The following is a 12,798-nucleotide window of genomic DNA, read 5'->3' on the forward strand; positions in this document are numbered from 1 at the left end:
ATAGGGCTCGGGTCAAAAATAGTGCACTGTACAGGGTGTAATTTGGGATGCACCCTGGCCAAACGCACTCAAATCTCTGAGTGACTTGTATGAATGTTTACTGTACTGTACTACTCCACCCCGACATGAATACATTTCTCTTGAGGTCACTCGAAACTTTGGCAATGGTCTACATTGCTAGGACCTCTGGGTTAAACTCAGCCAACACCCTCAGACTGCTGTGCCATAACAACACTCCAGTCTAGACTCTTACCGACAGGACTCTGGCTGGCCTGAACATAATCCCATCAGGAGATGGATTTGACTCTTAAAATATGATGACTCTCTGTAGCAGTGTTGAATTGTCTTAATGTATTCTGTTTGCAGGTTGAAAGATTACATGAATTGTGGTTGTAGGTCTAATTGAATGGATTCTGGTGGTGGGTGTAATTAGGGCTGGGCGGTATACCGTTTTTTGCGATATACCGATATTGATGCATGGACCGGTTTGGGTTTTTATTTTACCTTCTATACCGGTATTTGAATGTATGGTTTGTTAAATGAGATACGTAGTGTGTAACGTCCATTTTTATAGTTCACTACTTGAGTCTTCTCTCCCCATGCGGCTTTCCACACAGACCTAGCCCTGGCTCCAGGTCCTTTATCCCAAGGAGCGCATTTGTTTTTCCTCGACCACGAGACACTTGCGTTTAGTCTGCATGGTCTATGCAGCACATGCAACAATGTTGATGACAACAATGCAGTTGTCACTTTGTGTCTTAATATGAATCTAGTTGCATTCTATAATTACACTATTAGCTTTTTTTTTTGCATCTGCAAACAGCTAGTTTGTCTTTAACAAGTGGTTCCTAAATCCTGTTAGCCGCTAATGCTAATCGCTAGCGAATACATGTCCTAGTAGGAGCAAGCTTATCAGCCTGATAATACCAGTGATGGTGTAGACCTAAATCAGCATGTTTGTGCATCAGCATTTTCTAAATTAGAGGTAAACGCAAAGCAAGAACATGTTAGCTATTTCATCTAGCTAAGAGAGAACACAATGTAGCCAAAGATTAAAGGGCCCCCTAGGAAACACCTATCATCAACACTTTAGTTCCTACACTGTCACAATGACTCCTCCCTGGCATTTTCATTCGTTGTCATGTCAAACACTATATTAAAAGTGCCCACTATTATATAACTAGAATAGACATTCTATTTCCATGATTCCATCAGTTAAGTGTATTGCTCTAAATGCAAGTCAAATTGCAACATTTGGTTAAAAGTAAGTCCCAGATTGCTTGCCCATATCGTGTAGCACTACGTGGCAGTGTAGAAATTCTCAAATGCAGAAATTGATGAAAATTCGGACTTTTGGGGGGTTGAAGTGAACGGTATAAAACAGAATGCAGAAAGACTCATTGAAATCACTCAGTGTTTACACCCTAGGATCACTCACTACTCATAAAGCACATTTAGAACTTTTATTAAAAATCAAAATTAATAAAGAAAATATCTTGCCCATATGGCCCAACCCTAGGTGTAATTGAATGAATTGTGGTGGTAGGTTTACTGCTAGAATGAGAATATCAGGTCTACTGCAGGGTTTAACTGACCTCGCATGTAAAGAGAAAATAACTAGAAGCATCATACATGTGTTGTGGTACAGAGAAGAATGAAAAAGACAAGTTTTATATTTTACATGAAACCTTTATTACTCAGTAACCATCGCCTGTCCACCTAGCTGTCAATACCATGTGACTAACCATACCAAACATTGGTTGATTAAAAAAGGTCAACAGGAAACTGTCACTCACTTCTCTTCATGGACGCCATTGGACGGCGTCGTGTTTAGGATGAAGAATAAGACAATTCATGGAATTAAATTGTGAAATAACAGTTCTGAGGATGAGAAAGTGAAACCATTTTTTCCTTCTCCCAGGTACAGTGCCAATGTAGTCTAATGTACTGCCCTTACAGGTGGCAAACTGAGACGGAAGAGGAAGCGAGGCATCCCACTCCCTCACTTTATGGTTTATATACAGTCAAGGAACTAAGTAGACCAGACACAGCTGCTATAGCAATGGTGTCTACAGGAGAGCCACCCCTTAACAAGTAGAACGTAAACAGCCTGAGTAAGACATCTTCGTTCATCCACCTTCTTTGACATAAGTATTGGTATAGAAGAGGGTTGGCTGTATGCCTCCAATCCATATTATGTGTCTGGGCTGAATTTAACTGGATTAACCCTGAAGGACATCTATATATCTGTCTGTCTACTGTACTGGACAGGAACATGAGGTAAGACCCAGGGACTGGACACCCCATGACATAATACAGGCATAGTATTATCCACTGTAGTAGCTTCAGCCAATCAGCAGGAGTTACGCCACAGTGAACCTTCCCCCTGTCACCTGAACACAGGCATTGCAGACACTGACTCCTCCCACTCAGCGCTTGTCAACCCTTTGAGGTCAGAATCACACCATTTATATAGGTGCCGAGTCTTGAAGCGAGATGGAGTTGCTCTACTCTGTATGAGCGGATAGACTGGAGGAGAGCTGGGACTCTGATATTGTTAACTGGTTAGTGTTTCACTACCATCTCTATAACCTCGCATTCAAACTGATTCTGCTACGTTTCAATGGTGTGCTCAGCATTCAGTCTGGTTTAACCAGGCTACTGTCTCCCAGACCCACTTCAGTGTTAGTCCATAATGCAGACCTGCTTTGTGTGGAAGTAGTGCAGAGGGTGGTACAGTTTAGCACAGTATGTAACAGTAATCTCTGGTTTAAATAAAGTTATTATAATACAAAAAGCTTTGTTAAATAACATTAAAATGTGGCACTTAATTCATTGGTCGTATGGCGAATACAGCCATTAACCATGACCATAGTGAGTAACTCTCCATCATCTCGGTCCTCATGCCATTCATGGCCACCATGGTGACGGCTACCAGGAAGTAGAGGCATGTAGTACAGTCATCGCCCATGGTGACAGTTGCTAGGCAGAGGCAGGAAGTGTTGCTAGGTTGAGACAGGAATTACTGTCAGCCAGGTAGAGGAGTGACGATCATCCTACAGCAGATCAGCACGTTATATCAGACCAACCTGTAGTCTCCATCCCTCCCTGGCTTGAACCCGGATGGTGGGGATCACTAGTCTCTACTATGGCTCCTAGTTAGAGCAGCCAGGCTAGGCGGCTAGCTAGCTACACCCTCCCTACCTCTTCAGTAAACCACACACTGATTAAGATGCATCTTAGATTAGAGAGACATATTATGGTTGCAAAACAGTCTTTCTTTAGTGTCGTCGTCATTCAGTTTAGCAGGAAGTCCGGGCTCGGGTAGCCGAAGAGGCTGAAGTCTCCTTGGTACCGGCCGTAAAGCCGCCTGACGTCCCGCTTGCTGATGCCTGAGAAGTAGCGCTCCACCTTGGTCCGGTTGTAACGGGTGATCCCTGGGGGGATGGTGGGGTACGATACCAGACGCTCGATCCCGGCAGCTTTCAGGATGTAGGGGGCATCGCGTTCTAGAGTTTCGTGGTGCCCCACGACGCTGTACGTGATGTCACAGGGGGCGCAGAGTTCCGCGTACGTCACCCAGTGGATAACATGCTCTCCAAACTGACGGTCCATGCGGAGCCGCCCGGGCTCATCGCCCAGGTAACGGATGAAGTCCTCGAAGCGCAGGCCCGTAGTCGCCTGGTTGTCGTCGTTGTCACGGTGACTCTTACGGTACTTGCGGATGATGGCGGGAGCGATGTCGTGCTTGTACCAGGGCTCGAAGCGCGGGTTCTTCACAAACTTGTCCTTGAAGGCGGAGATGAGGCGCTCGAACGGGTCTCTGACGATGAAGAACTTGAAGTATGTGGCTAACCTGGAAAACAAAAAGCACCGTCCCATAGAATCAGAGCACCACAATGGAATACAGGGCAGGGCCAAACAAGTCAGTAAAGGTGTTCAGCAAAACTTAACGTTAAGCACAGCTCTATAACATTTGAGTCATTTAGCAGACATTCTTATCCAGACCGACATATAATTAGTGCATTAATCTTAAGATAGCAAGTGATTGGGTAGGTGTAAGCGATGGTAGCCTACATTACCATCTTATTACTTTATCCAATCTAACTAATTCAGATCTGTGATTACTTCAAGGAAGGAAGGTAGGATGCATTTCTGAAGTATTGAAGCAGGGCCTTAAACCTTTTAGTGATTTCTTTCTCCGTCAGAGAGGAGAGGCGGGGCAGTCCGTTCTTCTCATGGTCATGAACCAGGTTCTCTGGTATCTCCTCCACAGTGGAGAACTCTCCTGAGGGGAAAAAGGACAGCGAAGAACACTATTTTTTCGTACTTCACTGGGATCGAGGCTACTACATCACTACAATTTACAAACAGATAAGCTTTTGTTTTGAGTCAACTTTACTCATCATCATCCCTCACTGACTCTCTCCCTACCGTCCTCCCTCACTGACTCTCTCCCTACCGTCCTCCCTCACTGACTCTCTCCCTACCGTCCTCCCTCACTGACTCTCTCCCTACCGTCCTCCCTCACTGACTCTCTCCCTACCGTCCTCCCTCACTGACTCTCTCCCTCACTGACTCTCTCCCTACCGTCCTCCCTCACTGACTCTCTCCCTACCGTCCTCCCTCACTGACTCTCTCCCTCACTGACTCTCTCCCTACCGTCCTCCCTCACTGACTCTCTCACTACCGTTCTCCCTCACTTACCATCCTCCCTCACTACCGTTCTCCCTCACTTACCATCCTCCCTCACTACCGTTCTCCCTCACTGACTCTCTCCCTACCGTCCTCCCTCACTGACTCTCTCCCTACCGTTCTCCCTCACTGACTCTCTCCCTACCGTCCTCCCTCACTGACTCTCTCCCTACCGTTCTCCCTCACTGACTCTCTCCCTCACTGACTCTCTCCCTACCGTTCTCCCTCACTGACTCTCTCCCTACCGTCCTCCCTCACTGACTCTCTCCCTACCGTCCTCCCTCACTGATTCTCTCACTGTTCTCCCTCACTTACCATCCTCCTCACCGTTCTCCCTCACTGACTCTCTCCCTACCGTTCTCCCTCCCATCCTCACTGACCATCCTCCCTCTACCGTTCTCCCTCACTGACTCTCTCCCTACCGTTCTCCCTCACTGACTCTCTCTCGTTCTCCCTCACTGACTCTCTCCCTCACTGACTCTCTCCCTACCGTCCTCCCTCCTCTCCCTCACTGACTCTCTCCCTACCTCTCCCTCACTGACTCTCTCCCTCCCTCCCTCACTGACTCTCTCACTTACCGTCCTCCCTCACTGACTCTCTCCCTACCGTCCTCCCTCACTGACTCTCTCCCTACCGTCCTCCCTCACTGACTCTCTCCCTACCGTTCTCCCTCACTGACTCTCTCCCTACCGTCCTCCCTCACTGACTCTCTCCCTCACTGACTCTCTCCCTACCGTCCTCCCTCACTGACCGTTCTCCCTCACTTACCATCCTCCCTCACTACCGTTCTCCCTCACTGACTCTCTCCCTACCGTTCTCCCTCACTGACTCTCTCCCTCACTGACTCTCTCCCTACCGTCCTCCCTCACTGACTCTCTCCCTCACTGACTCTCTCCCTACCGTTCTCCCTCACTGACTCTCTCCCTACCGTCCTCCCTCACTGACTCTCTCACTTACCGTCCTCCCTCACTGACCGTCCTCCCTCACTGACTCTCTCCCTACCGTCCTCCCTCACTGACTCTCTCCCTACCGTTCTCCCTCACTGACTCTCTCCCTACCGTCCTCCCTCACTGACTCTCTCCCTCACTGACTCTCTCCCTACCGTCCTCCCTCACTGACTCTCTCACTACCGTTCTCCCTCACTTACCATCCTCCCTCACTACCGTTCTCCCTCACTTACCATCCTCCCTCACTACCGTTCTCCCTCACTTACCATCCTCCCTCACTACCGTTCTCCCTCACTTACCATCCTCCCTCACTACCGTTCTCCCTCACTGACTCTCTCCCCTCCCTCACTGACTCTCTCCCTACCGTTCTCCCTCACTGACTCTCTCCCTACCGTCCTCCCTCACTGACTCTCTCCCTACCGTCCTCCCTCACTGACTCTCTCCCTACCGTCCTCCCTCACTGACTCTCTCCCTACCGTCCTCCCTCACTGACTCTCTCCCTCACTGACTCTCTCCCTACCGTTCTCCCTCACTGACTCTCTCCCTACCGTCCTCCCTCACTGACTCTCTCACTTACCGTCCTCCCTCACTGACTCTCTCCCTACCGTCCTCCCTCACTGACTCTCTCCCTACCGTCCTCCCTCACTGACTCTCTCACTTACCGTCCTCCCTCACTGACTCTCTCACTACCGTCCTCCCTCACTGACTCTCTCCCTACCGTTCTCCCTCACTGACTCTCTCCCTCACTGACTCTCTCCCTACCGTCCTCCCTCACTGACTCTCTCCCTACCGTCCTCCCTCACTGACTCTCTCCCTACCGTTCTCCCTCACTGACTCTCTCCCTACCGTCCTCCCTCACTGACTCTCTCCCTCACTGACTCTCTCCCTACCGTCCTCCCTCACTGACTCTCTCACTACCGTTCTCCCTCACTTACCATCCTCCCTCACTACCGTTCTCCCTCACTTACCATCCTCCCTCACTACCGTTCTCCCTCACTCTCTCCCTACCGTTCTCCCTCACTGACTCTCTCCCTTCTCCCTCCTCCCTCACTGACTCTCTCACTACCGTTCTCCCTCACTTACCATCCTCCCTCACTACCGTTCTCCCTCACTTACCATCCTCCCTCACTAACGTTCTCCCTCACTTACCATCCTCCCTCACTACCGTTCTCCCTCACTGACTCTCTCCCTACCGTTCTCCCTCACTGACTCTCTCCCTCACTGACTCTCTCCCTACCGTTCTCCCTCACTGACCTCTCCCTCGTTCTCCCTCACTGACCGTCCTCCCTCACTGACTCTCCTACCGTCCTCCCTCACTGACTCCTCCTCACTACCGTTCTCCCCTACCATCCTCCCTCCTCGTTCTCCCTCACTGACCATCCTCCCTCTCTCCCTACCGTCCTCCCTCATCCTCCCTGACTCCTCTGACTCTCTCCCTACCGTTCTCCCTCACCCTCACTGACTCTCTCCCTACCGTCCTCCCTCACTGACTCTCTCCCTACCGTCCTCCCTCACTGACTACCTCTCCCTCACTGACTCTCTCCCTACCGTCCTCCCTCACTCCCTCACTGACTGACTCTCTCCCTACCGTCCTCCCTCACTGACTCTCTCCCTACCGTCCTCCCTCACTGACTCTCTCCTACCGTCCTCCCTCACTGACTCTCCCTCACTGACTCTCTCCCCGTCCTCCCTCACTGACCGTCCTCCCTCTGACTCCCTACCGTCCTCCCTCACTGACTCTCTCCCTACCGTCCTCCCTCACTGACTCTCTCCCTCACTGACTCTCTCCCTACCGTCCTCCCTCACTGACTCTCTCCCTACCGTCCTCCCTCACTGACTCTCTCCCTACCGTCCTCCCTCACTGACTCTCTCCCTACCGTCCTCCCTCACTGACTCTCTCCCTACCGTCCTCCCTCACTGACTCTCTCCCTACCGTCCTCCCTCACTGACTCTCTCCCTACCGTCCTCCCTCACTGACTCTCTCCCTACCGTCCTCCCTCACTGACTCCCTCACTGACTCTCTCCCTACCGTCCTCCCTCACTGACTCTCTCCCTACCGTTCTCCCTCACTGACTCCGTCCTCCCTCACTGACCTCCTCCCTCACTGACTCTCTCCCTACCGTCCTCCCTCACTGACTCTCTCCCTACCGTCCTCCCTCACTGACTCTCTCCCTACCGTCCTCCCTCACTGACTCTCCCTCTGACTCTCTCCCTACCGTCACTCTCTCCCTCACTGACTCCCTACCGTCCTCCCTCACTCTCTCTCCCCGTCCTCCCTCACTGACTCTCGTCCTCCCTCACTGACTCTCTCCCTACCGTTCTCCCTCACTGACTCTCTCCCTACCGTCCTCCTTCACTGACTCACTACCGTTCTCTCCTCACTACCATCCTCCCTCACTACTCGTTCTCTCCTACCATCCTCCCTCACTACCGTTCTCCCTCACTTACCTCCTCCCTCACTGACTCTCTCTTACCATCCTCCCTCACTCTCTTACCGTCCTCCCTCACTGACTCTCTCCCTACCGTTCTCCCTCACCGTCTCTCCCTCACTGACCCTACCGTCTCCCTCACTGACTCTACCTCCCTACCGACTCCTCCCTCACTCACTCTCTCCCTACCGTCCTCCCTCACTGACTCTCTCCCTCCTCCCTCACCTCTCCCTCCTCCTCCCTCACTGACTCTCTCCCTACCGTCCTCCCTCACTACCGTCCTCCCTCACTGACTCCTCCTACCGTTCTCCCTCACTGACTCTCTCTCCCTCACTGACTCTCTCCCTACCGTCCTCCCTCACTGACTCTCTCCCTACCGTCCTCCCTCACTGACTCTCTCCCTACCGTCTCCCTCACTGACTCTCCTCCCTCACCGTCCTCCCTCACTGACTCTCTCCCTACCGTCCTACCGTCCTCCCTCACTGACTCTCTCCCTACCTCTCCCTCACTGACTCTCTCCCTACCGTCCTCCCTCCGTTCTCCCTCACTGACCGTCCTCCCTCTGACTCCCTACCGTCCTCCCTCACTGACTCTCTCCCTACCGTCCTCCCTCACTGACTCCCTCTCTCCTACCGTCCTCCCTCACCTCTACCGTCCTCCCTCACTGACTCTCTCCCTACCGTCCTCCCTCTGACTCTCTCCCTACCGTCCTCCTCACTGACTCTCTTCTCCCTCACTGACTCTCTCCCTACCGTCCTCCCTCACTGACTCTCTCCCTACCTCTCCCTCACTGACTCTCTCCCTACCGTCTCCCTCACTGACTCTCTCACGACTCCTCCCTCCTGACTCTCTCCCCGTCCTCCCTCACTGACTCTCTCCCTACCGTCCTCCCTCACTGACTCTCTCCCTCACTGACTCTCTCCCTACCGTCCTCCCTCACTGACTCTCTCCCTCACTGACTCTCCCTTCCCTACCGTCCTCCCTCACTGACTCTCTCCCACCGTCCTCCCTCACTGACTCTCTCCCTACCGTCCTCCCTCACCGTCTCCCTCACTGACTCTCTCCCTACCGTCCTCCCTCACTGACTCTCTCCCTACCGTTCCCTCACCTCACCGTTCCTCCCTCACTGACCACTCTCTCCCTACCGTCCTCCCTCACTGACTCTCTCCCTACCGTTCTCCCTCCCTACCGTCCTCCCTCACTGACTCCTCCCTACCGTCCTCCCTCACTGACTCTCTCCCTACCGTCCTCCTCCTCACTGACTCTCTCCCTACCGTCCTCCCTCACTGACTCTCTCCCTACCGTCCTCCCTCACTGACTCTCTCCCTACCGTCCTCCTCACTGACTCTCTCCCTACCGTTCTCCCTCACTGACTCTCTCCCTCACTGACTCTCTCCCTACCGTCCTCCCTCACTGACTCTCTCCCTACCGTCCTCCCTCACTGACTCTCTCCCTCACTGACTCTCTCCCTCACTGACTCCTCACTACCGTTCTCCCTCACTGACTCTCTCCCTACCGTCCTCCCTCACTGACTCTCTCCCTACCGTCCTCCCTCACTCACCATTGAGAACAATGAGGACCTTCTTCCATTGAGTGTTGCCCACTTTGGGGGTCTGGCAGAAGAGGATCTTGTGCTTGTCGCACACAAAGATGCGGTCCAAGACAAACTTGTTGATTGAGGTGTGAGTGAGGTTCTTGAGGGAGTCGTTCTTACACACGGCTGACAGCAGCTCCCGCCGCCTCGTCTCCACAGTGTTCCATTCTGTTGGGTTGGCCATGGAGGGGCCTACTGAGGACTGACACACACACACACACTTCAAGTAACTGATGACTCTGTTTCAAGGGCGAACACACGCAAACAAAACACCTACCAGGTTCGATGACTTGGGAGCTCTTCTGTCTGATTTCGGAGCTGGCAGTGATTTGATGGTCTTAACTACTGGTTGAGTCAAACTCTGCATCTCAGTCTTCTCCCCATAGTCTGAAACACAAAACACTAAGAGATCACAAGACAATTCCAAGGGGGATAGACTAGACATTTAAATCTAACATCATAGCTGTTATGTAACTATAGCTACAACTCTAGCTGAACAATTACTGAAAGGTATAGATAGCTAGTATTGATGAGAAAAAACAATCAGGTTTCAGTATGATAACTTACCATCCGTGGTTCTGGCGTTAAAATTGATAAACTTGTTGGCAAACACGAGGATGAGCAACACCCAGCCGCAAGCCCCGACGAGCAGCCAGTGGTGCCGCATCGTTATTTGCATCACCTGTGGGCCATCGAAGTAGCGACGGTACCTGCACAAACAGCTGCTTAGCAATAGCAGGTAGTCTTTCTCGGCACACTCTGCACAGATGAAAGGGGGAAACCTTACTATAATATTTGGACTAACTGAGGTTAGCTAGTTATCATAATCTTTGGACTCAGACGGGCTCTCCACCGGCAGAGGAGCGGCACAGGGACAGTGAGGAGAGACTAGTTACTTAGCAGGCTACCTAGCTAGCTTAGCATCCATAGGCTACCATTTCAGCAGGCTGTAAAACTACATGACTATTTATGCCAATCACCAACTAACTATAGGCGTGGTCAAAACAACTACTGAAAGACAGGGCGAGATCAATTTAGCTCAGCTAGCTGGCTAACTTCGGTTAACGTTAGCTACTGTTAGCTTGTTGCTGTTTGCTAGCTAGCCATAATTCTGACCATTCCGAATAGTGTAGAAAGCTAGGCCTGCTCCTGAGTACGTTTGACTTGATCAGGAAATGATCTGATAGCTAGTTTCCCATTGTACAACCCAAATGTGATGTCTTACCTGCTGTGTAATTGCAACTAATGCAATAGTAACGTTTCTTGTGATGTTCGCGTACCTGTCCCGTTATCCATGTTGTTGATGCATAACACAGACCAATTTCGCCCTCTAGCGTTCAAATGTTTACACCGCACAACGTAAGACTGGACAAGACTACCCGAGAACTAGCTATGCAACTGGCCAGTGATGTCATATGCTCCTGTATTAAAAAAATAAAAATTTTAAACTCGACACAAAAAGTTGTGCATATGCTCACTGCAAATATAAAATGAGCTTAGGCTATGGGCTACCATCATACATTGCTTCATATGGCACACAATGCAACATTGACTATTCGCCCCAGTCACACCATGCTGCTGGTCATGTGTGTTTGGACAACAACCCTGTTGTACATCCAGATGCCAGTGGGAATGAGTACCAGTGTTGCACAACATACACACATATCAGGATAAGGCTTACCGTGTGATATACTTCTTTTTTTATTAAATACATAAAATTCCTCGGTCACATGGCATCATGGGTATTATTGGCATTGTTTGCATAAATGACATTGCTGCTGTTGCTCTTGGTCTTCTTGAGGAGCAGCTGGGCTTGGGTGTTTAGAAGAACACCATACTCAGCTAAGGTGAACCCCCCCCAACAGCTCATCATTCCTTACAGACAGTTGGATGTGCCAGGGAGGTTAAGTCGCTCTGGATAAGAGCGTCTGCTAAATGACTTAAATGTAATGTAATGTAAATGTTAAATCAAATCTAATTGTATTGGTCGCATACACATATTTAGCAGATGTTATTGCAGGTGTAGCAAAATGCTTGTGTTCTTAGCTCCAACAGTGTAGTAGTATCTAACAATTCACAACAATACACACACATCTAAAAGTCATTGAATGGAATTAAGAAATACATAAATATTAGGACAAGCAATGTCAGTGGCATTGACTAGAATACAGTAAGTATTTACATATAAAACGAGTAAAACAGTATGTAAACTAAATTAAAGTGACCTATGATTCCATGCAGGATTGAGTAACTGGATGGTAGCCGGCTAGAGACAGTGACTAAGATCAGGGTAGAGTACTGGGTGGAGGTCATCTAGTGATGGCTATTTAGCAGTCTGATGGCCTTGAGATAGAAGCTGTTTTTCAGTCTCTTCGTCCCAGCTTTGATGCACCTGTACTGACCTTGCCTTCTGGATTATAGCAGGAAGAACAGGCAGTGGCTCAGGTGATTGATGTCCTTGATGATCTTTATGCCCTTCCTGTGACATTGGTTGCTGTAGGTGTCCTGGAGGGCAGTCACATCATTAAAAAAAATCTCCCCATGTTACATCAGGATAGAGCATATAACTGTTGTGGTAGAGACCAGATGAGTGTCTGAGATTTGCACTCAAAATGCAGAACTCTCCAGCTGGCTATAGGCACTGGGATCAGGATTCAAGCATTTCTAGAAATGATGGGTAAACCCTCAAGAGACTATATTGGCTAACACAGATGACTGGTCAATGGATAGGGATTCAATCACATCTAATAATATTTATTAGATATAGTGCTTATCATCACAATGACAATCTCAAAGAACCTAATAAATATATATATGTATTGGTTCTGGCAGTTCTTGGACAATGGTCTTCCACAGAGGATAAGGAGTCTGAGGAAGTTGAAAAAGGCAGTAGCTTGAGTCAATAGAAAAGGAAGGGAGAAGTGTGAGGTGTCTGTGCGTTTATGTCATGAATAGTTACATTTAGGCATCCAACCTCATTCAGACATGCAAGTCACAGACACGCTTCAAGTAGGCCTGTATTCATAACAGTTCATCTACTTGGTAGTGCAGGGATCATCAACTAGATTCAGCCTCAGGACCATTTTTAGGCAGTGGGGATGGTCGGGGGGCTGGAACATAATTACTAATCATT

At 50.0% G+C, this 12,798-nt stretch overlaps 1 protein-coding gene across 1 annotated transcript; it reads right to left on the bottom strand.

Moving 5' to 3' along the window:
- Positions 1-2,545: 2,545 nt before the first annotated feature.
- LOC124007647 (carbohydrate sulfotransferase 10-like) lies at positions 2,546-10,976 on the bottom strand. The gene is made up of 6 exons (XM_046318309.1): positions 10,946-10,976; positions 10,233-10,424; positions 9,943-10,052; positions 9,633-9,867; positions 4,183-4,288; positions 2,546-3,856 (listed from the first exon to the last, which is right to left on the bottom strand). The coding sequence occupies exons 1-6, from the start codon at positions 10,959-10,961 to the stop codon at positions 3,298-3,300; spliced, it is 1,218 nt and encodes a 405-aa protein (XP_046174265.1). The 5' UTR covers positions 10,962-10,976; the 3' UTR covers positions 2,546-3,297.
- Positions 10,977-12,798: the final 1,822 nt, after the last annotated feature.

The sequence above is a fragment of the Oncorhynchus gorbuscha genome, linkage group LG21, assembly GCF_021184085.1.
Source record: "Oncorhynchus gorbuscha isolate QuinsamMale2020 ecotype Even-year linkage group LG21, OgorEven_v1.0, whole genome shotgun sequence".
Lineage (NCBI taxonomy): Eukaryota > Metazoa > Chordata > Actinopteri > Salmoniformes > Salmonidae > Oncorhynchus > Oncorhynchus gorbuscha.

Bases quoted from the DNA above. Each gene is read 5' to 3' on its own strand.
- LOC124007647 (XM_046318309.1), bottom strand. The intron at 10,053-10,232 runs GTAAGTTATCAT...TTTGTGTTTCAG, and splicing joins TAACGCCAGAACCACGGATG to ACTATGGGGAGAAGACTGAG. The intron at 4,289-9,632 runs GTGAGTGAGGGA...TTTTCCCCTCAG, and splicing joins GGTCCTCATTGTTCTCAATG to GAGAGTTCTCCACTGTGGAG.